At 52.9% G+C, this 23,908-nt stretch overlaps 2 protein-coding genes across 6 annotated transcripts; one reads left to right on the plus strand and one right to left on the minus strand.

Moving 5' to 3' along the window:
- Positions 1-3,214: 3,214 nt before the first annotated feature.
- On the minus strand, positions 3,215-15,726 carry Aldh16a1 (aldehyde dehydrogenase 16 family member A1). 2 transcript variants are annotated; one of them, XM_015496553.2, is made up of 17 exons: positions 15,576-15,726; positions 11,280-11,382; positions 10,785-10,911; positions 10,068-10,246; positions 9,900-9,977; positions 9,566-9,747; positions 9,329-9,481; positions 8,818-9,003; positions 8,571-8,666; positions 8,231-8,367; positions 7,982-8,087; positions 7,755-7,885; positions 7,265-7,432; positions 6,883-7,084; positions 4,295-4,480; positions 3,950-4,072; positions 3,215-3,493 (listed from the first exon to the last, which is right to left on the minus strand). In XM_015496553.2, exons 1-17 carry the CDS (start codon positions 15,663-15,665, stop codon positions 3,332-3,334), a joined length of 2,409 nt encoding a protein of 802 aa, XP_015352039.1. In that variant the 5' UTR covers positions 15,666-15,726; the 3' UTR covers positions 3,215-3,331. The 2 variants fall into 2 exon arrangements, with proteins under 2 accessions (XP_015352039.1, XP_048646493.1); XM_048790536.1 differs by lacking the exons at positions 3,215-3,493; positions 3,950-4,072; positions 4,295-4,480 and adding an exon at positions 4,810-5,957.
- Pih1d1 (PIH1 domain containing 1) lies at positions 15,306-20,955 on the plus strand. 4 transcript variants are annotated; one of them, XM_048790538.1, is made up of 10 exons: positions 15,306-15,324; positions 16,542-16,635; positions 17,285-17,351; positions 17,814-17,993; positions 19,229-19,290; positions 19,378-19,459; positions 19,781-19,910; positions 20,116-20,191; positions 20,569-20,712; positions 20,834-20,955. In XM_048790538.1, the coding sequence occupies exons 2-10, from the start codon at positions 16,546-16,548 to the stop codon at positions 20,873-20,875; spliced, it is 873 nt and encodes a 290-aa protein (XP_048646495.1). In that variant the 5' UTR covers positions 15,306-15,324; positions 16,542-16,545; the 3' UTR covers positions 20,876-20,955. The 4 variants fall into 4 exon arrangements, with proteins under 4 accessions (XP_048646495.1, XP_015352041.1, XP_048646494.1 ...); XM_015496555.2 differs by lacking the exon at positions 15,306-15,324 and adding an exon at positions 15,598-15,730; XM_048790537.1 differs by lacking the exon at positions 15,306-15,324 and adding an exon at positions 15,977-16,306.
- Positions 20,956-23,908: the final 2,953 nt, after the last annotated feature.

Below are 23,908 nucleotides of genomic sequence, written 5' to 3' on the forward strand. Positions count from 1 at the left end.
CCCATCTAAAACTAAAAAATAAATATTTAAAAAAAAATTGAGGCTCTTGTTATTGGTGAGCACAGTACATCAGGAAGGTGATATGCTCTGATTCCCTGGGGGATGAGGGTTTGGAAACGGTATAGCCAGCCCTCAGCGTTCATGGTTTTTTTTTTTTTTTTTTTTCCTTTTTGTTGGTACTTAGAGGCACTCAACCACTGAGCCACATCCCCAGCCCTATTTTGTATTTCATTTAAAGACAGGATCTCATTGAGTTGCTTAGTGCCTCACTGTTGCTGAGGCTGGCTTTGAACTCTTGATCCTCCTGCCCCAGCCTCCCAGCCTCTAGGATTACAGGCGTGTGCCACTGCGCCCAGTCTGGTCTGTATTCTTTCTAATGACACTGTGATTGTGAGTATAGCACTTTCCAGAGTTCTTGAACCTGAAGAGGTCATGAGAGCCCTGGATTTGTAGTCAGTGGGTCAGAAGTACAGGTGGCTTGTGGATGTCTGGGGGAGAGGCTTGTCTAGGACTGAGCCTTACCCTGTGGGGCTGGGGCCCACTCTGAGAACGGAGCACATACCTGGTGCTGTGGTACTACAATGCTGAGTACCCACAGTGCTGCCAGCTCAGTGCTGGGGATGTGGCTGTGCATGAAAGGTACATTTCTTGTCCTGATGAAGTTGGCAGATTCTGAGTAAGCTAACCCGGAAATGATGATTTCATTGCAGATATATTATGTGCTTTTAAAACGAAGGCACTAGCTGGATGTGGTGGCAAACATTTATAATCCCAGTGAGGAGACTGAGGCAGGAGGATGGCAAGTTTGAGGCCAGCCTCAGCAACTTAGCAAGACACTGTCTCAAAATACAAAGGGCTGGGGATGTAGCTCAGTGGTAGAGCACCCCTGGGTCCAATCCCTAGAATGAATGAATGAGAAGGCCCTGATATGAGCAGCCTTCCCCCATTTCTTCTCTCCAAGGTGCCCAGCTCCTCCCTGGGTGCTCTGGTGCTGACTCGGCCTACGGGCCCAGTGGAACTCAGGCTGGGTCGTGTGGCTTGCTTGGCTGACTGCTGAGAGTGAGAGTGCCAGGCCCCTCTGGGTGGAAGCTGCCCAGGCTGGGAGTGGACAGTGATGGTGAGAGGTGCACTGTAGGGGCCTCTGCGATGACTTGATCACCCAAATTTCAGATTGGAAATTTAATCCCCAAATTCACGTTAATGGCATTTAGAGGCGTGACCTTTGCGGGGGATGACTGGGTTATGAGGACATTAATCCATTCACTAATTAATGGAGGACAGGTTACGGAGGAAGTGGCTTTGCTCTGAGAGCGAGCTCTCTAGCAGGCCAGCACCGTCTCGCCACGTCATGTCCTCTGCCTCCTGCTGATGCGGTGAAGATGTCCTCCACAGGTGCAGTTCCTCTTGGCCTCCAGAACCACGAGCCTTTATTCTTTGCAAATTACCAGTCTGGCACATGCCTATAATCCCAGTGACTCTGGAGGCTGAGGCAGGAGGATCACAAGTTGAAAGCCAGCTTCAGCAACTTAGGCCCTAAGTAGCTTAGCCAGATCCTGTCTCAAAATAAAAAATAAAAAGGGCTGGGGATGTGGCTTGGTGGTTAAGTACCCCTGGGTTCATTCAGGGATAGCAACAGAGAGTGGAGTAAACCAGCCTCTCAGCCAAGTTCCCTGGCTGACTCCCAGGGCAGAGGGACCCTGCCAATCCCTTTTTTTTTTTTTTTTAATATTTTTTTAGTTGTAGTTGGACACAAAATCTTTATTTATTTATTTATTCATATGTGGTGCTGAGGATCGAACCCAGGGTCTCGCACGTGCTAGGCGAGTGCTCTACCGCTGAGCCCCAGCCGCCCCCCCCCCCAATCCTTGATGGACAGGCAACGTGAGCGAAAGGAGCTCTGTGGCCCTAGAACACACAGTGACTGTCACTGCAGCAAAGCCTGGTCCACCCTGCCCAACAACATTTCTCTTCCCTTCTCTCTTCCTCTCCCTTCTCATGTAGCCCAGGGAACCACCTTTTCATAATTGACCTCTTCTGTCTTGTCCTGTGGCAGGCAGAGCCACGGCCCCCAAGGATGTCCACATCCTAATCTGTAGTGCCTCTGGCTCCCATGTGGCAAAAGGGACTTGGCAGAGGCGATTAAGGATCCTGAGATGGGGAGATGACCTGGACAATCCAGGAGGACCCAATGTCATTACAAGAGTCCTTAGAAATGACAGAGGAAGAACCAGTCAGAGGTGTGTCAAAAGAAAAGGTGTCAGTGTGAACCAGGAGCGATGTCAGCCACTGCTGGCTCTGCAGGCGGAGGAAGGGGGCATGAGCCAAGGGCTGTTGGTGGCCTGGACAAGCTGGAAAGCTACAAGACACGGCCCCCAGAGCCTGCAGAAAGCACCGCCGCAAACTGTGGCTTGACTTCAGCTCACCAAAGCTCATTTTAGTCTGACCTCCAGAACTGTGAGATGACTTTTTTTTTTTTTTTTTTTGTATCCAGGGATTGAGCTCAGGGGCACTCGACCACTGAGCCCCAGCCCTATTTTGTATTCAGAGACAGGGTCTCACTGAGTTGCTTAGCGCCTCGATTTTGCTGAGGCTGGCTTTAAACTTGCGATCCTCCTGCCTCAGCCTCTGGAGCCACTGGGATTACAGGTGTGCACCACCACGTGCTGCCTGTGAGATAACGTTTTGTCATTCTTTTTAAACCCCAAAGTTTGTGGGAATTTGTGGCAGCAGTGACAGGAAGCTCACACACCTCTGTCACCAGCACATGGGCTCTGGGCGGCTGGTGCTGCCTAGTTGGCACTTGCCTCCCCCGGTGCCCTGAACATGCCTGACCTGAGGTGGCAACTGGCACGTTGATATGCTGGCTGGAGAGCCTGGACGGAGGCAGACCCCTGGCTCAGGCTGGCCAATTAGATTTCCCTGTCGTGAACGCTGTGGTACAGACCTGCCTGCACACTTGGCTCTGGCCAGGGTAAGCAATGGGAGACCTAACGGGAAGGACCCTGACACCACCCACGGGAACAGAGCCTTCCAGGGACTTCCCTCTGACTCCTCCTTTTGCCCCCTCAGACTGCCCTGCGTGGGGGCTCTCAGAGTCCCCTTTATCTGTCTCACAAGTGCTGTGCTGTCCTGGAGCCACCCACTGTGATGCTGAACTGGAGGGGTTCATACAAATCAGAGTTGCTGTCCCCTCCTCCCTCAGAAACATAGCAGGTCAGGTCAGACAGTTTATTGGGGGACCCAGGAACCACGAGAGGAACGTTCCAGGCATCTAGCATCTGCTGGAATCCATCTCTTCTGCATTTGAGGTGGGGTGCATGGCACTCACACATCAGTCCCCCATGGGTAGCCACAGGGCCTTCGTCCATGCTGCCCGCAGCGCCAGCTCTGGGCCTGCCCCCTCGGCCTCCTGATCCCAGGCCCGCGGGCAGCCTCTGTTCACCCACACAGGCTTGAGGTTTCCTGCTGAGGCCCACTCCACAAACTGGGAGCCCTGGGATGGGGACAGGATAGGATTAGCACTGCCAGAGGCTTGGTTGCTAAGCAGCTGCTTCCTTAGCAATGAGGATTCTTTGGAGAGACCTCAAGGTTTGACCTAGCTGGATGCTCGGCTCCTAGCAAACAACCCCTCCAGATGCTGAGGGAAAGAGGCTGACCCTGTGGCTAGGGAATTTCCTCTTCTTCAACGCCCACGCTCAAAGGAATGAGCTCCAGGCCCCGTGGACCGGGAGTTCCCATTGGTTGCCAAAGGGATGTTTAAGAGGGTAGACTTTGGACCTGATTCGATTGCCAGGGTGTGGTCCTTAGCAACAGGTCAGCCAATATCTTTGTTGCTAAGGAGATCCTCTTTCTTACCAACCAGGGTTCTAAAGGGACAAACCACTGACCCTCATTGCCTTTAACAACAGGAGTGCTCAGGGCGTGGGGGGCGGTGCTTCCAGAAGGGTACCTGAGCAGATCCGAAGTACCACAGGGCCTGAATGTCCTGGTGCAAGGCCAGGCAGCGGGTCAGGTGGTCCCGATTTCCTGTCACCACGTTCACGAGGCCAGCAGGGAACAGGGTGGTCATATCCTAGGGGGTGAGAGAGTGGGCCACCCAGGGCTAGGGGGGAGTGGGGTTGGGTCAGGAGTGTGCATCGGGGAATGGCTGTTGGGATCGGGGAGGAATGCACCAGCTTAGTCTGGGATGCTGGGACTGGGGTTATTATGGTTACCAAAGAGGGTGGGAAGACAGCGGAGCTCCTGCAGACCTGGGGGGAGCATCAGGAAAATGCACAGGCAGGTGAGACTGTACCTGGCAGACCTCCAGGGCAAGCAGGGGACAGGTCCCACTAGGCACCAAGACTACAGTGTTGCCATGGGCCAAGGCAGGAGCCAGCAGCGACACAAAGGCAAGCAGGGGCAGCTCGTCAGGGCACACGATGGCCAGCACACCCAGCGGCTCACGAAGCCGGAGCACAGGGCCTCTCAGCCCTGCTACCTAAGGGACAGGGGTTAGGTCAAGGGTGGGGCAGGGGAGCCCGACTGACCTCCCATAGGTTTCTCTGTCACCTGCCCCTTTCTTCTTCACATCCCCATCTTTGCTTTTCCATAAAAACCCCAATATTATATGGCCAGGTGATGGTGTAGGGTACAGAACTCCAGAGCCAGACAGCCACTCACCAGCTATGCAACCTTGGACAAGTTACTTAACCCCTCTGAGCCTGTGGCCTACCTTCAAAATAATAACAGTGCCAACCTTACAGATTCGTTATTAGGATAAAATGAGTTAATGTGTGCAGAGAGCTGAGAACCCAGCCTGTGGGCTGATTTTGTGTGTGTGTGTGTTTTACAAAAGCTTTACTGAATATAACTGACATTTGCCAAACTACACACTGTAAAGGGTACAATTTGACAAGTTTTGACAGTATGCATATGAACTCTTCCATGAACTCTCCCCTATTCCTGTGCCTCTTAATCCCCACCTGCCACCTGCTACCCTATATGAGCCCTCCATGTCCCTAGCCAATCACTGATCTGCCTTCTACCCTTAGAGATTAGTTTTTATTTCTAGACTAGTATAGCCACGGAGTCCTATAGTTTGCACTGTGGTATTATTTGCTTTTTAAATTTTTTTTTTTTCTGTGTGGGCAATGGAACTCAGGGCCTCCAGCATGCTAGGCCAGGGCTCTGCCACCGAGCCACCCTCCAGGCTTCAGTGTCTACCCTAACCTGGCTTCCCTGGCTCAGAGTAATTACTCTAAGTTTGTTCTTGTTGTGGCTTCTTTTTGGGGCACGGGGGGTGGGTAATGGAGCACTTGACCACTGAGCCACATCCCAGCCCTATTTTGTATTTTATTTAGAGACAGAGTCTCACTGAGTTGCTTAGCACCTTGCCTTTGCTGAGGCTGACTTTGAACTTGAGATTCTCCTGCCTCAGCCTCCCAAGGGGCTGGGATTACAGGCGTGTGTCCAGCCATGTTGTGGCATATTTGTGGTCTCCAGAGTCACGGTGGCAGAGATGGATTCCATTGTCAGGATGTATCACATTTGTTTATCTATCAACCCAATGAGGGATGTTTTGGTTGCTTCATTTCTAGGTTTTTATAGATAGTGGTGAACATTATTATGATGAATATCTGTGCATAAATCTTTGTATGGGCATATGCTCTCATTTCCTGGGTTAAAACCCAGGAATTACTTTTTCTTTGTTTTAAGGTGGGGGTCTTACTGTGTAGCCCAGGCTGGCCTTGAACTCCTGGGCTGAAGCAATCCTTCTGCCTTAGTTTCCCAAGCAGTTGGGATCACAGACAAGTGCCACCATACCTGACTTCCTCCTCTCTGCCCCCCCTTTCCAGTGCGGAGCTGGAACCCAGGTGTCATCAGTGCTAGGCAGGGCTCCACCTCAGCGTCTTTTCCCGTGCTCACTGGCCGGCCGTGAGGAGACATCTTTGGAGTCCTTGGATGTCTGTCAGGCACTGATCACTTAACTCAGTTAGTTTTCACAAATGCATGAGACTGATCACAACTGTAAAACTGTCCAACTGCATGCTACTTATGGAGGAGGACATGAGGACAGGTCAAGGGACTCGCCATCTTTCTATCAGCCTTATTCCTGAGCACTCCAGTGGTGCCCCGGGACACTGGTCCATGATTCATTCACATCAAACCTGTGTGTGAGTGTAAGTGTGTGAGTGTAACTGTGTGTGTGTGTGTGTGTGTGTGTGTGTGTGTGTCCAGGATTGAATCTAGGGGCACTTTAACCCTAAGCTACATCCCCACTGCTCTTTATTTTTATTTTGAGATAGGATCTTGTTAAATTGCTGAGGCTGACCTTGAACTTGTAATCCTCCTGCCCTGGTCTCCAGAGTCACTGGGATTATAAGTGCATGCCACCATGCCTGCCTAAGCCCGTACATATATTTAACCAAATAATATGTATGTATATAAATAAAACAAAAATCCCAGGAGACAATATTCTGTGCAGTGCATTATTTCCTATCTTCTATTCTCTTTTGTCAAAAAAAAAAAGTCATTATAGACTGGGGATGTGACTCAGTGGTAGAGCCGCTTGCCTAGCAGGCATGAGCCCGGGTTTGATCCCGAGTACCACCAATTAAAAAAGAAAGGAAAAATAGAAAAGCCATCATGGTTACATCTGCTAAATGGAGATTATGGTCCAGTAATGCATCAATGACCATAATCTGGACAACTACTCTGGGAGGTGGGCCGGATGCCCATTACACAGATGAGGAAACAGGTGCAGAGACGTGACGCCACTTGCTGATGACCACGCAGCTGGGAGGGGGTGGAGTTGGGCCTGAACCCAAACCCGGCTCATTCCATAGCCTTTGCTCTGACCCTCCGCCTGGCTGCCTGCTCTGTCCACAGACCCCCTCTCACCTGCAGGGTGTGGCCCTGGGCCTGGGCCTGGGCTCCCCATGTCCGGAGTCGCTGAATGCTCAGCTCCACCTCCGCCTTGGCTGCCTTGAGCTCCACTCCCTGCCTCTCCAGCCTCGACGCCAGGGCGGGTACCCGGCGCTCCAGTGCAGCTGCCAGAGCCCACAGTAGGGCCGCCCGGGCTCCTGGTGACTGGCCTGCCCAGCTGTGGGCGGACAATGCACACTGGGAGTAGTGTCCTGGTCCGAGTGCTTTCCAGACACCCACTTTTGTCTGCAGCCCCCACCCTGGGGATCCAAGCCCCAGGGTCCACCACCTATTGGGGGTCCCACATGACCACCTCTGCCACCCCGTGGCCCAAAGCTTCCCATGTGAGTCCTCTTACCCAGGGGCAGCCTGGTGAGCGGCCTCCACAGCATCCCGGACATCCTTGGCCCCACCCTCAGCCACATAGCCATGGAGGTTGCCAGAAGAATCCTGGATAGGCCTGGAGCTCCGGGACCCAGGGGCTTGGAAACGGCCTCCCACGAAGACTCCATAGGGAGGTGCTGGGCTGTGTGCCAGTGAAGTGTGAGGGGGTCCTGGGTCTGCTCAGACCCCATGCTCTACCCCGCTGCACAGATCACCCCAGCTCCCATGAGCCTCTGGGGGACTTTCAACTTCTGCTCTTGTGAACCAGAACAGACCGTTGTCAGGCAGAAATGAGACTCACCAGCCCCAGGGTGTGAGGCACTAAGACCCAGAAGGCAGCTCAGGACCTGGGGACCCAGGAGTGCCACGAACAAGCCTCCTTCCAGTCCTCCCACCCTTGGCTGGCGGAGCCTGATGGAACGTCCCCCTCCTTCCCCACACCACTGAGCCCTGGAATGGCTCACCTGGGCCCCATTTCTGGACCAGCTGGCAGGGCTGGGGGCACAGCAAGGCCAAAGGTGTCATAGTTCAGATTCTCACAAAGGAAGGGCACGCGGGCAGGGGTCCCTGAGGGCCGCAGATACTCATACAGACCCTAGGAGAGGGGTGTTATCAGCAGGTGCAAGATGGACACAGGTGAGAGTAGGCATTAAAGTGACGTAGGGGTGGTGACAAGAGGACAGACACTCACATCCAGGCCCCCGTGCCAGGAAGACCCACTCTCCTTGCAGCCGCCTGTGGGCACTGCAGGGTCTCGAAGGCCATGGGCATTGATCCACACTGTGCCCATCTGGAGCCTGCAGTGGAGATAGAGATATCAAAAAACAGGAAGTGGGGAGGAAGAGGCCCAGAGGGAAGGGAGACAGGAGATGGAGAAGAGGTGCTCGGACCATGCTCACAAGCTGCCCTTTGTGCCCCGGTGGACAGTGTCAGTACTGACCCATAGCCCAGCTCCAGTGCCAGCCCTAGCCTCTCACTCCACACACTGGCGCTGCCTCCGCGGGGCGTCCCATTGACTATGGCCAAGGCCTCCTTGGCTGTGCGGAAAGCGGAGGCCATGACCAGAGGCCATGGCACCTGAAAGGGGTGTCAGGAAGCTCAGTGGCTGGGCAAATGCCCCCTTTGATCACCCCACCCATTAGGGGACAAGCCTACAACAGGCAGCAGCCCCCAGACCCAGGTCCCAGGTCTCCCCAGGGTTTCTGCAGATAGAGTGCTGCTGCCCAGGACTGGCTGAGGACAGTGGATGGAACAGGACTCTTGGCACCCTAGGGACTCACCTCTACTTGGGCGCATGGGGAGGCAGGGGGCAGACCAGTGATCAAGGTTGGGGGACAGAATGGGCTAACTGAGGGCATTTCACTAGCCTGGAACACCTAAGAAGGAGAGAAATAGATCTGGAAGTCACCACAGGCCCACCTCCCTCAGACCCAGGGGTCCAGGCCCCACATCTTTCTCCCTCAGACCCAGGAGTTCAGTCTCCAGGCTTCTCCACCTCAGTACCACAATGGATGTCCCAGAGCTAACCTGTGCACCCTGCTTCCGGGCCTCCTCCACATAGTTCCGGGCCAGGATATATGCAGTAGGCTCCTTGACCCCCATGTCCACGGCCCCATCCACCTCTTGGCCACCTCGAAGCCGGCCCATGCGTACCTGGAGCCTCTTCATGGTTTCATCCCACACAGACTCCTGCACAAGGAGCCTGAGGCCCCCCTGTTAGGAGATGGGCACGGTCAGGGCCCACATAGGGAAGACGGGAGGGCACAGAGGGCTGGGCCTGAGGGAGGAGGAGGGTCATGGAGAAGTGGTGAGGACCAAACCCAGGGCAAGAGTACAGAAAAGTGATGATCTTAAGAGTGAAGTCAGAGGATGGACAAGTAGGAACATGGACACTCAGATAAATGAAGAGAGTTCTTAAAAAAAAAACAGCATTTTTAGACCCAAGGAACCAACAAAGTGAACAGAGACTTAAACCCCCAGGTCTGAGGAGACACAGCGGTCCCCCAGGATGTTGGAGACACGAGTGCACAGATCTCACCGGGCTGCGGTCAGACCAGGCTGCATCCACAACACCCTCCACAGCTGAGTCCACGTCCGCCGAGTCTGTCAGCAGCAGCAGTGACTCTGTGCCCAGCGCCAGGCCCAGCTCAGCCCCCTCACCTGCCAGCGTCCGTCGCAGGGCACGTCCTTCCTGAGGGACCCCTGCAGGCTTCAGCTGGGGCAGGACACTCCAGGCCCCAGCCTTGTCCCACCCCACTTCCAACCCTGAAGATACCTCAATGGCTCCACAGAAGGCCACCTTCTGGACTCCAGGCCAGGAGGCCAGAGCAGGCCCCAGGGAGGCAGGGCCACTGATCACGTTGATTATCCCCGGGAAGGATCCTAGCTCCCCTGCCAGCTGGGCCAGGAGGAGGGGTGTTGGAGAAGCCAGGGGCACAAGGGCCACCACAGTGCATCCTGAGGAAGGGGGACAACTCAAGGACACTGAAATCTAGCCCTCAGTCCTCCTCCCTCAAACCCAGGAGTCCAGGCCCCAGCCCTCTTTCCTCTAGACCCCCAATCTCTTCTGCTCTCAGATCTAAGAGCTGGGACCCCAGCTCATCATTTACCCATGGCCAGGGCAGGGCAAATCCTCCACATCATCTCAAGGAAGGAGAACTTGGGTGGCAAGATGAGGCCAACAATGCCTGCAAGGAAAAGAGAATTAATGAGAGGACTGATCCAGTACACTGTGTCACGCAGGAGGCGGGGACTGGTGCAGGGATCCAGATTCTCACCCACAGGCTCCCAGCCTGCCAACGCCTCCTCCTGGGTGTACGCCTGGACTGCGTGGAACTGCAGCAGCTGCTGGGCCAGTGGGACATCCCCATCCCGAACCTCGCGAATGGCCCGCCCAGTCGCCAGGGACTCCAGGGTCCACAGCAGCCGCTGGTGCTTCTGAATCATCTTGGCCAACCTAGGGAAGAAATATGGGGAGGGTCCAACCCGGGACAACATTGATGCCCATGAGCCTCTGGGGAACCCTCACAATTTACCAGAAGCAGAGGGCACCCAATATTTATGGGAAATGCAGTTGGGGAAATTCTCAAACCCTGAGAGTGCTGTGGAAGGGTCTTGGCCACCAGTGACCCCCCAAAAACATATTGGGAACTTAACTCTTATTCTGTAATCTCAACTGTATTTTAGGAAATGGAATCTTTGTTCCTAACTGCCCCCAATGCGTGCTGGAGAACAACGCCAATGAACTGCTGAGAAATGGGGGCATGATGAACCCCAAGTACATTCTGTGAAACAGAGGCTTTGTGGCTACCAGTGAATGGTGGGAAATAGATGTTGTGCCCACTAAAGACCCAAATGCACCCTGGGAATATGAAATTCAGCTGCCAATCAATTCAGTGGGAGATTGGGAAATGGAGTAGCCATTTCCAGTCTCCAGTGGATGCCGGGGGATGTAGTTCCTCCCCACCTCTGGGGCCACACCTCAACTATATCACCTGGTCAGGTGCTGGGCACGTGCAGCTCCAGGGAGCTTGCTCCAGCTCAGGAAGGAGTTCCTAGCTGCTTCCACTGCTGCAGCCACATCCTCCTTCTGTGCCTGGAGGCAAGTAGCCAACTTCTCTCCTGGGGAGAAAAGTTGGGGTACAGAGATGGGAGCAGAGATGTGGGGAGTTTGTGTGAGAACTGGCAGAAATTAAGACTCCTGGAGCCTGGGAAGGTCTAGGGCAGTGAAGCTGGTCCCAGCTTCCCTTTGGGCTTGTTTTGTCACTGGTCTTTGCTCTGATCACCTCCCACAGGCAAGGAAGGGACTTTAGTAGAAAGCAACTTCAAAGAGCCTTTGTAGGGACTTGGAACCACAGTTAGCAGGATTACCACCAGGAGGAACCAGACAGCAGCCCCTCCCCGCTTATTCCCTGCCCTCTGCCCTAAGCAAAGAGCTGGGAAGGCACAAAGGTCTCTCCTTCCCCTAATGACCAGGGGACATCTCATACCTGAGATGGGATCCCACCATGGCACTATGTCCCCGTGCACAGGTTTTAACCACTTCCCATTGACATAGTGGCCCAAGCACCGGTCCTGAGTGTCCAGCCAGGCCTAGGGGAAGAGTTTGGAAAAGGGCCTGTGACCATACTGGAGCAGCTCGGTCCCCACCCTGAGTCCTCTGGGAAGAGACACTTGTATCCTCAGTCCATCAGTTTCTTCTTGTTTCTTTTTTTGGCACTGGGGACCAAACCCAGGGCCCATGATCTTCTATTGAGCTACACTACCAGCCCCACCCAACCCGTTTTTTTTTTTTGTGTGTGTGTGTAGTAAAATATACCTAAAATTTACTATTTTAGTAATTTTTAAAAGTAGCCTGTGCAATCATCACCTCTCTCTAGTTGTAAAACATTTTCTTCCTTTTTTGTGGTACTAGAGATGGAACTCATGGCCTTGCACATGTTAGACCAGCTCTTTACCACTGAGTTACATTCCCAGCCCCAGCCCCTCCTAAGTTGCCAAGGCTGGCCTCCACCTTGTGACCATCGGCCTCCTGAGTAGCTGGGATTACATGTGTGTGCCACTGTGTCTAGCTTCTAGAACACTCTCATCACCCAAAAGGAAACCTATCCTCAGAACACGCAGTCACTTTCCATTTCCCCCTCTCCGCTAACAAAAACTAATCTTCCTTTTGTCTCTGTGGATTTGCCTATTCTGAGCACTTCCTATAAATATGATCATATGATGTGATCCTTTTGCATCTGGTTTCTTTCACTTAGCGTGTTTTCAGTTTATCGACATTGTAGAACGCATCAGGACTTCATTTCTTCTTAAGGTGAAATACTAGTCCACTGTATGGACAAACACTTTTTTTTTTTAAATCCATTCATCAGTAGTTGGGCATTCACAGTGCTTTAGTCTTTTGGTTCTTGAGTAATGCTGCTGTGAGCACGCATGTGCAAAACTGTTTGAATATATGTCTTTGATCTTCTGGGGTACACGTAGCTATAGAGGGGAATTGGTGGGCCACATGGCAATTCCATGCTTAACAGTGCTGTTTTCTACAGCATCTGTGCCATTTTACATTCCCAGTGACACAGGAAGGATGTCCTTTGGACTTTTAATGACATGAAGACTTTGAACAAAAAATTAATAAAAATCTTTTCTCATCCATGAAGAAATGACCTCAGGTTAATTTTGTTTCCCTGGAAACCTGACATAATTCAGCTGTTACTAGGAGATAGACTGGCCCACTGCACCTGGTCTAGGAAGACTGGAAATGTACCATACATATCCAGCAGGAAACCAGAGCTCTGGTGCTTCCTGGAGTGATCTTGCAAGTGGGTATGTTCCTGACTAGTATTCTAGCAATGCTCACGAGACGATATCAATATCTGTTTCTTTTTGGGATGTGGGGCTCCTGCACCTATTCATGTGATATTATTCCTTCCCATCTCAGCTGTTATCACCTGGAGGAGCAGTGAGGATCTCTAGTGAAGACAAGCCTGATGTTGATCTGCCTTGTGCAGCCTATTTGGCTGTGAAGTGTCCACCTGAGCCCTCGGTGTGACACATACAGGTTGCCCAGGGGAGTTTGGATGTCAGCATGAGTTTCAGTGCTGGCTCTGATACTTCCTGATATGCAACCTTAACCAGGGGGTTATAATACTACTCTTTGCCTCTGTTAAGGCTCTGGAACAGGGGCAGATTGCAGTGCCTTTCTCACAAGGCTGTGGTGAAGAACAAAGGAACTACACACAATTCATGCCCAGCAATGCTACTCTAACCCTGGCCTTCACTGGATCTCACCCTTCATGTGTTCTGGGTCGCTAAATCCAATGCATACTTCCGATTTTTTTCCTACAAACTCTTCTCTTAGCACCCTCTTAACACATTACCCTGCACCCAAGGTTATGAACACAAATGCCCAGAGGGGAAAGAGGCATTTTTGAAAGTCAGGGATATGTGAGCATGAACTAGGCATTAGATATTACAGAATGTTAATGCTGTGAAATGTGATAATGGCATGATTATATAACAAAATAAGTCTGCATCTGTTAGAAATAGATTAAAAAAATGTATGGTAGCCATGCACAGTGGCACATGCCTGTAATCCCAGCAGCTGGGGAGGCTGAGGCAGGAGGATTGTGAGTTCAAAGCCAACCTCAGCAACTTAGTGTGGTCATAAACAACTCAGAGACCCTGTCTCTAAATAAAATACAAAAAGGGACTTGGGATGTGCTCAATGATTAAGTGCCCTGGTTTCAATCAATCTCTGGTACCAAAAAAGAAAAAAAAAAAAAAAAAAAAAAGAAAGAAAGAAAATAGAAAAGTACAGGAAACATGACATAACATGACATCTGGGATTTGTTTACTCTAAAAAGAAAGAAATAAATAAAGAGATAAAAGGAATCAACATCAGATGAAGTGTTGATCACTGCTCAAGTGGAGAGATGGGTCAGTGGAGTTCATGAGTGCCTATTACTCTATGGAAAATCTCTCCCCCAAAGAAAAAACCCAGAAGAATGTCCATAACGTCTGGCAGATCAAGTACATAGAAGAGGGCCTGCTGGAGACTAAGAGCTTACAACCTATTTAATTTATGACAGTGGCAATTGGTCCCAGATGATTTTTGTCAGGGTACTGGAGCCAAAGGTTGCCGAATTTTGGAATTTTTTTTCCAAGACAAGCTGGAATACCAGATGTTTACATGGAAATAATTGGCCAGTAATGGACATTTTCAAAAAAGGAAGCTCAGGCCAAAGAGAAAACATTTGTTGAGTCTGGCCCACAGCAAAGGTTGAAAACTTTGCTGGTGGGGGAGAAACCATGGGTTCAGAAAGCATGGGTTCAAGTTCAGATCTTCAATTCTCTTAAGCCGGGTGGACTATGGGCAAGATTAGTTCTCTCTTCAACTCTGGGTGCTGTTACTAAAATTATGACAATAATCTCGCAATTGTTCTAGGGGTTAAGTGAGATCACGTTTTGCATAGAGGCTGGCACTTCAGAAAGTACCCAATAAACATCAGCTATTATACCATTATTGCTGTTTCAGGACATCCTATTTCTAACCAGCCTCCAAGTGTGGGGGTTCTCTGTACTTTGTCCCAGATCCTCTTATCTGAATCTATACAGTGACACTTCCAGTCGCTCCTACAGTTCAATTATCTTTCTGTCCTGAAGTACAGGCCCAAGTAGCACTGGACTCTGGCACACTGCTTTAGCGGACTCGAGGGCTCTCACATGGCACAATCAACTCATAGTCTTTCCTCCAGTTTTGCTCCTCCTGGATTCGCCATGCGGGGACAGTCAGTCACCCAGCCATTTGGCCAGATGCCAGAACAAGTCCTTGCCCTCTCAATCCTCCAAACCTGTACCCACAGCAGGAAGCCAGAGCTCTGGGTCTTCCTGGAGTGATCTTGCAAGTGAGCATGCTCCTGCCCAGCACTCTAGAAGCAATGCTCACGAGACGATATCAATGTTTCTTTTTGGGATGTGGAGGGCTCCTGCACGTTTTCACGTGATCTTATTCCTTCCCATCTCAGCTGTTATCACCTGGAGGAGCAGTGAGGACCCCTACTGAAGACAAGCCTGATGCTGACCCCCTCCTCTCCAGACCCACAGCTGGCCCCAGACTCCTGCTCTCCTCCTTAAAGTCTGGGCTCCTCACACCTTGGAGGACTCTGCGAGATCAAGGGAGCCCCACGAGGGAATTCTGCGTTACTTTTGGGATTACAGAAAATTCCAGGCGCTCTAATTATCCACGGGAAGCCCAGGAGGATCCCTGAGGGATCACGAGAGTCCTAGGAAGTTCTGAGGAAATCCGGGGGTACAGGGGCCTCAAGAGGAACTTAAGGGGCCCTGAAGCATCATGGGACCTCCTGGAGTATTTTGAGAGCCAGAGAGATCACGGGAGCCCTCGGAGGAAGTCTGGGGCTGCAGGCAATTAAGGGAAGTTCTGAAGTATCTAAAGAGCCGAGCTCCCTCGAGCCCCACAAACATTAAGGAGCCTCTAAGGAGGCACGGAGACGCCGCGCAGGTCCTGCAGGTCTCCAGGTGATCAAGCGAGCTACACAGGGATGCTAAGGAGGGGACCTGCGGATTCACCACAGGGCGTTAAAGATGGTGGAGCACAAGAACCACTAGGGATCTGCAGCAGCAGCCGGGTGCTAGGCAGTGGCGGGAATCCCGGGAGCCGAAAGGGGCGGAGCTGCGTTGCGGCCGCGGTGGATCACGGGAGTTTGCGCGGAAGACGCGGCCGCGAGGTCGGGGGAAGGCAGTGGGCAGTGCCGGCCATAAGTCCTCACCGTTGCGCATGCGTAGCTCTCGGGCACCGGGCCGTATTCCAGCGTAGTGAAGATCTCGTGCGCGCGGAGCTCTGCGCGCGTCTCAGCCATCGCCTACCCGCACCGTCTTCCGCGAAGAACTGCTGGCCGCTCTGGCCAAAAGAAGGAACCTGGAGGTCCGAAGGGCGGCACCGCCCCCTCCGATAGGGCGGGACCAACGAGAAGGGGCGGGGCGACGGGATGGGGCGTGTCCCGTCCATTACCTCCCGCCTTGGGGGCAGATGACCCCGCCTACAGGCTGGCGCTGGGAAATGTAGTTCGGGACATGTGAGCGCAAACCTGGAGGCAGTGGAGACCGGAACTGAGGGTGTCCTGCCAACACTAGGGCTTTGGGTTTAGAAGGGTGGCCCGTAGTGATGTGTCTTCCCGCCCCTTTTTTGCATTGGAGATAGGAAGTGCAGCTTTTAGTTCCAAATACATGTGCTAGAGATTCGGATCTAGTGTGTGGCTAACCCTGAAGGCGCTGTCATCTGGTCAACAGTGGTTGTTAGGCAAAGGTGGGAGGGTGGCATTTGGACATCGTCCTGAGGACATATTTTTGATTGGTTGTGGGGAGAGGCGTGGCTGCAGACTTGGCACGTGATTTAAAGGTTGCCTGCTTGGTGAATGAGCGTTGGGGTAGTCGGAAGTGTGGCTAACTCTGGTCGCTCGGCTACAAAGGACGGGAAGTATGGCTTCCATTCACACTCTTGGCAAGTAGGATCGAGAGTGCGTCCTGGAATACTGGTTCCCAAAGGATTTCACGACCGTGTCTGATTTAGAATGAAATTGTTGCCTCAGGCCATTTTCTTAGGTTTTCGAATAGAAAAGTCGGTAGAATAGTGAGTAGGTCGTCGACTGAGGGGCAGGAAGCAGGCTCCAGAGTTCGGATCCCGGGAAAAGCTCGCCACGTCGAAAGTACTGAGGACACCTAGGTTTCCTTCCTAGGGCCATGGCGGACTCGAAGCTGCTGGTGCCAGAGCTAAGCGAGACAGAGACGATGGATGATGAGACAGCGCGGTTCGAGGAGCTGCTGCTGCAGGTGCGGACTGACTGGACTTCTGGGTCCCTGTGAACTGGGACATGTTTTGGTGCTCAGAGATGGGAGTACAGCTCCCGGGATGCACTACGGTGCTAACAGGCCTATGGGAATTGTAGTTGCTTGGCTTAAAGTTTGCTAGGTTCCAAGAAATGATAGGAATGGGTTTGGGGTTGTTTTTTGTGTACTTGAAGGAAGAGGAGGAAGAGGACGTAGAATGTCTAATTTGGGGGCGGGGTGCCGGGGATTGAACTCAGGGCACTGGACACTGAGCCACATCCCCAGCCCTATTGTGTACTTTATTTAGGGACAGGGTCTCATTAAGTTGCTTAGCACTTCTCTTTTGCTGAGGCTGGCTTTGAATTCGTGATCCTCCTGCTTCACTCTCTCCAGCTACTGGGATCACAGGTGTCTACCACCAGGCCCGGCTTTTGTGCCAACTATAACTCTCATCATATATAAGAATTGCTATAGGGCTGGGGATGTAAGTTCAGTGATAAAGTTCTTGCCTAGCTTGCAAAAGGCCTGAGTTCCATCCCCGGCACTAAAAAAAATAAAATTAAAAAAAAAAAAAAAACTCTATGAATATTTAAGGAATAAATGAGGGATCTGATTATACAGACTCCAAGCCTGAAGACTGTTTTCTCCACAGGCTTCCAAAGAACTCCATCAAGCCCAGACAACCAGATCAGAATCTACACAGATCCAACCTCAGGCTGGTGAGAAAAACAGAAACCCAGAGAGGAAGAGTCTCAGAGAGAAACTGAGACCCAGAGAGAACAAGTATAGATTCTGAGGCCAGGGGACAGAAGAAGGAGGAAAGAAGGGGTGGGGATGTAGCTGAGTGGTAGAGAGCTTGGCTAGCATCCCCATCTGAACCACAGGGAGTAAAGAACAAAAAGGAGCAAAACACTTTGAGTATAAAGGCTTGGTGTGTGTGTCTGATGTCCAGGGAAGTCACTAGGGCTGGTGACCCAGAGAGAGCTGATGGAGGATGGAGAGCACAGTGGAAGGAGGACAGAGACTCAGCAAGAGGGTCAGGGGTCTTAGGAAGGAGAAGGGGAACAGATCCAGAAAAAGAATAAAGAGCCCTCGCAGAAGGGGAAACAGACCCAGCAAAAGGGTGGATGGAGACTGAGGCTGTGCAGAGACAGATGGTCAGGCCAAACCCACTCCCACAGGTTTCTGCATAAAGACCAACTCTTCGGAAGGGAAGGTTTTCATCAACATCTGTCACTCTCCCTCCATCCCACCTCCGGCTGACGTGACCGAGGACGAGCTGCTTCAAATGCTAGAGGAGGACCAGGCTGGGTTTCGCATCCCCATGAGTCTGGGAGAGCCACATGCTGAACTAGATGCAAGTCAGTGCCCTCAGAGGACCTAGGAGTCTGGCCTCTTAAGTCCCTTCTTCCCTAAAACCCAAGATCCAGGACCCAGGATCCTTTTCCCTAGAAATCTGCTCCCCAGTCCTTTTGTGGGTGGCACATCCCTAGTCTCCTGAGGAGATCTGGTTCTGCCCACCTGGCCAGGCTAGTGCTCCTGCCCTGCCCAGAGAGGGGAGGGGTGGGCAGAGGGCTCTACACTCATCAGCTCATTCTGTGGCCTTAGTCCCAGGCCAGCTTTCACTCTTTTGTCTGTGGTTTCTCCTCTGCCCTTCTCCCTTATCTCCACCTCTGCCTTGTCCCTGTTTCTGCCTCTGTATCTTTTTCTGCAATTCACATGTGTCTCCAGAAGCCTGGGACTAAGCTTTGGGCAGTGCCAGAGGAATGGGACTTATCACACCCAGATCTCACCCTTGAGAAACTCCCAGTCATGGCTACAGGCAAAGGGCATGGGTGTTATTTATTTATTTTGGGGGGTACCTGGGATTGAACTCAGGAGCACTCGACCACTGAGCCATATCCCCGGCCCTATTTTGTATTTTTTATTTAAAGACAGGGTCTCACTGAGTTGCTCGAGCACCTCCCTGTTACTGAGGCTGGCTTTGAACTCGAGATCCTCCTGTCTCAGCCTCCCAAGCCTCTGGGATTACAGGCAGGCGCCACTGTGCCCAGTGATGGATGTTATTTCAATGTGGCGTGATTTGGGCTGCTTTGGAGGAGATGCAGCCCTAAGGGACTCGTCAGTGGCCTGGAGGGAGGCTTCTTGGAGGAGTTGTCAGATATAAGATTTGAAGGGACAGGATTTTAGAGGTGCTGGGGATAGAATTATTAAATTGCACTGGCTAGTAATCGAGAATGAAAGAAGTTGGAAAGGCTGAGGTTACTGAGGAGGAATAAGCTCCCTAGAGGTTGGAGGGATACACGGCACAGGGCCTGCCTTGCAAAACCAGGCAGGAGGCCTCAGACCTTGACTTGAGGGCTGTAAGCTGGGGAAGGGCAGGGTCTGCCCTGGGGACATGATCTTTGGAACCAGTGGTGAGAGGCTAGAAGACTGGACGCCAGTTTGAGAGTCCACTGGACTGTGTGTTGAACTGTCACTCCCTGATGTCTCTGTCTTTGGCTGCTATCCCTGGTTGGTGTTTCTTTGCCTGTGCCTGGGCTGTGGGGTTACTCTGGGGGGTTGGAGGAATCTCATCCACTTTCTCTCCCTGCAGAAGGCCAGGGCTGTACCGCTTACGATGTGGCTGTCAACAGTGACTTCTACTGGAGGATGCAGGTTTTGTGGAATTGTGGGTAAGGCCTGGGTAGGGGCCTCTCCCTCCAGCCCTCAGCCCTACTGCAACTCTTCTCTTTCTCAATGTAGAACAGCGATTTCTTGCGGGAGCTCGTGGTTACCATCGCCAGGGAGGGCCTTGAGGACAAATATGGCTTGCAGCTGAATCCAGGTGAGGGTCGAGGCCCGGGCCTTGGGAAAGGAATGGAGCCCAGAGTGACCCTTGGGAGAGATTAGCTTGGTTCTGGAGGCCAGGGAGCGGGTGGAGCTAGTCCAGGGCATTCAGATAGGGGCGGGGCCTGGAACATCTGGGGTGGGCTTTATTGGTGCATGCTGGGAAGGGTGGGTCTTCCTCCAGAAAAGTTTCAGGTATGGGCTGAACCCAGGCCTCCAGGGAGGGGGCGGAGCTTCTCTGGCCCTGTGGTCAGCTGGGCTGGACCTCCTGAGGGAGCAAAGGGACCTAGTGATTTTTCACTCTGCAATCCACCCTCAGAATGGCGCATGTTGAAGAATCGGACTTTCATGGGCTCCATCTCGCAGCAGAACATCCGCTCCCAGCAGCGTCCTCGGATCCAGGAGCTGGGGAACCTGTATACGCCCAGCTCCCGGCCAGCTGAGGAAGGGTGGGCCTTCACAGATCCCCTAAAGACTCCCCTCCACCTCCGAACCCCTCTTTTGGTCCTCCTTCCCCACACTGGGCTCTGCCCTGGTGCTCTTGCCTGGTAGCAGGGCCTGATGGAGGCAGACTGGGAACAGCAGCCAGGCCAGGCACCTGTGCTGACAGAGGCCTGGCAGCTGTCCTCAGTTCTGGACCTGGCTCTTCCACAGCCCTGAGAAACCTCACCTGAACCTTTGGCTGGAAGCGCCTGACCTCCTCTTGGCTGAAATTGACCTCCCCAAACTGGTGAGTGCAGAGCTGCTCTGGAATGGTGGGGTGATGTGCACTGCCAGCCCTGTGTAAGCTGTGCCAGGAGGCCAATAGGCCTGCCTTCTGCTGCTCCCTTGAGGATGCCTGAGGGAATTCCTTAATTACTGTCTTTTGCCTTTTTTCTGGGAGATAGGTGTGTGTGTGTGTGTGTGTGTGTGTGTGAGTGACAGAGAGAGAGAGAGAGAGAGAGAGAGAGAGAGAGAGAGGTGTGTACTCAGAATTAAAACCAGGGCCTCAGACATGCTATGGCCCTTTAAATGTAGTTTCCCAATATGTGAGGCTTCTGTGTTTTGGGGCCATGTTATTATGGTCCCATTGCTGGAGAGGGTGAGCTGATTACACCACATCTGCAGGATGGAGCCCTGGGGCTGTCGTTGGAGATCGGGGAGAACCGCCTGGTGATGGGGGGCCCCCAGCAGCTATATCACCTGGATGCTTATATCCCCTTGCGGATCAACTCTGAGGAGAGCAAGGCAGCCTTTCACCAGAAGAGAAAGGTACCTGGGGGAGGGGATTGAGGAAGCTGGGACATGGGGTGCCTGGACCCTTGGGTCTGAGGGAGAAGGGGCTAGGGCTGCACTTCCAGGTCCTGAGTCCTCATTCTTTTTATTCTCTCAGCAACTTATGGTGGCCATGCCCCTTCTGTCGGTGCCTTCCTGACCAGAATTTCTCCCCGTGCATCCAAATGTAGAGAAAAGGCTGGTGGCTTCTCTAGCTTGAAATAAAAGATATTTGCCTTTGTTCTGTCTCTGGCTAGGGATATTTGGGTGAAGAATGGGAGGGCCGCTCGGGAGGCTGAGGCAGGAGGATCTTGAGGCAGTCTCAGCAACTTATTAAGGCACTTAGCAACTCAGCAAGACCCTGTCTTTAATAAAATATGAAAAAAAGGGCTGGGGATGTGGCTCAGTGGTTAAGCACCCCTGGGTTCAATCCCTAGTACCAAAAAAGAAAAAAAGAGGGCTGAGGACATAGCTCAGTTGGTAGAGTGCTTGCCTCGAATGAACAAGGCCCTGGATTCAATCCCAGCACCACACACACAAAAAAAGCCGGGAGAGAAGAGGGACGTTGGATTGTAGTCCCAGAGTCCCCACCCCAGCTCAGGCCTTATCCTCTTCCCATGGACCCCTTCCCAGCCTCCTGTTCTCTCTTTCTCTTCATTCGTCTTGAGCTGACCCTGTTCTTTTCTGGTTCACAGCCCTCTGGCTCCCCAGAGCCCCCAGGAGAAGGTCCAGGCTCCTTAGTAGTCAAGGCTCTGTGTGGCCTGGCCCCCTTCCCTGCCTCCATATGATCTCTTCTTGTTGGGACCCAGGCACACTGATAGTGGCCACACCCTTTATTCCCACCTTCTCTTGGCTTCTGTGTTACTTCCACTTAGCATCCTCTAGTTCATCTGCCAGTTTTCAGTTCTCTTCAGCTCCCATGCAGTGGTTATGCATTCAAGGGGGCACTTCCTGACCAGAATTTCTCCCCGTGCACCCAAATGTAGAGAAAAGGCTGTTGGCTGTTGGCAATCACATTGTCTCTAGTGCCTCCTGCCCCTCACCTGAGGGCTTCCCATTCCTGGAACCCTGCTCCATATCACAATTACACCAAACTCTGAGACCTCAAGCCATCAGGTTGTCGTCTGCCTCCTGACTTTGCAAGTGCTGTTTCCTGTGTTGGAGATGTGGTCTCCACTCCACCCTCCCACACATGCATTGTCCCAGAGGCCCCTTTTTGGTGCTGGGGATTGAACCCAGGGCCACTGGAATGCTAAACTCATCCAGCACCACTGAGCTACATCCTAGCCACCCACATCCTTTTCCTGGAACATTGCCTGAAATTTTTTTCAGATTTTATACTTTGATCTTCCCTGGCTGAGTTGAATTCTCAGTGCGACAATGCCTGATTCTTAGTAGGAACTCAGTGTTTGTTAATGAATTACTACCAACACTCTGCTTCCATAGTAAGCACTAGGAGGATAAATAAGAGGAGGAACCTCATTGGTAAATTTTGGAAGAATAGGGAGGAGGCCAGTGTGGCGGGAACCAAGTAAGCTGGGGCTGGAGGGAGTAGCCCTCAGATAGGTCTGTGGCCCCAGAGTGAATAAGCGAATGTGGCTGCTGTGTCCACCAGAGGGCGCAACGCACCCTCATCAGTTTGGCTCCAAGGACTACATCTCCCAACTGCCCTTCCCCAGCAGAAATGGGGTCAGATGGAACTCTCGTGAGGTCCAGCGGCCTCTGGGACTTGTAGTTCGGATGGGGACCCTCCCTCAGCAGCCGAGGAACTCATTCCTACGTCTGGAAAAAGTGTGGAGCTGCGTCCTTTCCTCTTTCCTTGGTCTCCATGGTGATGGTTCCGGCGAGGGCCAGGATTTGGCAGCGACGGGGCCCCCTTCCCACTCCCTCCCCTGCACCATCTGCTCCTCCCTCACACCTGGCCGCGAGCCCCGGCCTCCGCCTCCGCTCCCAGCCCCGGACTCGCTGCCACAGGGTGGCGCGTCTGAATGGCTTCGCCGCTTCTCCCCGGACCCAGGAGTTCCGACTCAGTCTTCTCCCGGGGATCCGGGAGTTTGTCAAGCACAGACAAAACTGTGAGAACCAGAGACCCAGCCAGTCCCTCCTGGAGGCCAGAGGACACGGTGGTCGGTGGTTTCCCGGCTTCTCGGCGCCCGCCGGCCGCGCGGTCTGCTCCTCTCACCTCTTCGCTGGCCGCATCATGAAAATTTAATCTCAAATGCATTTGCGGCCCGATGCAGGGAGGCGGTGGGGAAAGGAGCACCCAGCTGGAGCCTGGATCTGGATGTGGACTCAGCCCAGAGGGGCTGGGCTGGAGAACCGTCAGGGGCGGGGCTGGAATCCAGGGGTGGAGGCAGAACTCAGAGGGCGGGGACAGTCCCGGGCCAAAGCAGAACTCAGGGCTAGACAGACCCCAGGGGAGGACAGGCTCGGGGGAAGGGGACAGATCCCTGAAGGCGGCGAGAGAACTCTGAGGGCGGGGGTACCTAGAGGGCGGGACACAGGCGGAGCCCGAGTTCAACCCGTGAGGACACCACCTAAAGAGCGGAGTAGATCCCAGGGAGCTTGGACGGAGCCCAAAGCGCAGCCATTCCAGGGGCATGGGGAGAGAACAACGAGTAGGGAGGGAACCACGGAGGTCTCAACGGGCAATGGGGGTGGCTATAACAGTAAGGAATGAAATTCAGAGAGTGGAATGAAACTCAGGGAGAGAAGGAACTGGGAGAGGGTCGAGGCGAGCGGAGAAGTAGAACTGAGAGGCTGCGGGATTCAGCGGGGCAGGGGGGGGGGGGAAGGAATGGAACCCAAGGATGAAGAAATTGGGTGGAGTGAAACTGGAGAGGACAATGTGTGAATAGATGAAGGGGCGGGAACTGAGAGAAAGAATTCCCTAAAGGAGAGGAAAACGACGTCTGAATGAGAACGCTGGACCCGGAGATGGGGCGGGATGGGAGTGAATTGAGTGGGGGCCAGAATTCGGGGCGACGTGGAAGTGGGCTACAGAAGCAGTTAGGGACGGGAGTGGAAGGATGGAATTCCAGGGGATGAAAGTGCAGGAGGGAACTCGGGGGGCGCTGAAGTGGGGAGCCAAATCGAGGATGAGGAAGAGAATTCAGAAGCGGAGAGAAAATCTGGGTGGAAGGACCCAGGGAGGGTGAAACGCGGGAGGCATCTTGGGGGGCGATGTAATTCC

The sequence above is a fragment of the Marmota marmota genome, unplaced genomic scaffold (genome assembly GCF_001458135.2).
Source record: "Marmota marmota marmota unplaced genomic scaffold, marMar, whole genome shotgun sequence".
In the NCBI taxonomy this organism is placed as follows: domain Eukaryota; kingdom Metazoa; phylum Chordata; class Mammalia; order Rodentia; family Sciuridae; genus Marmota; species Marmota marmota.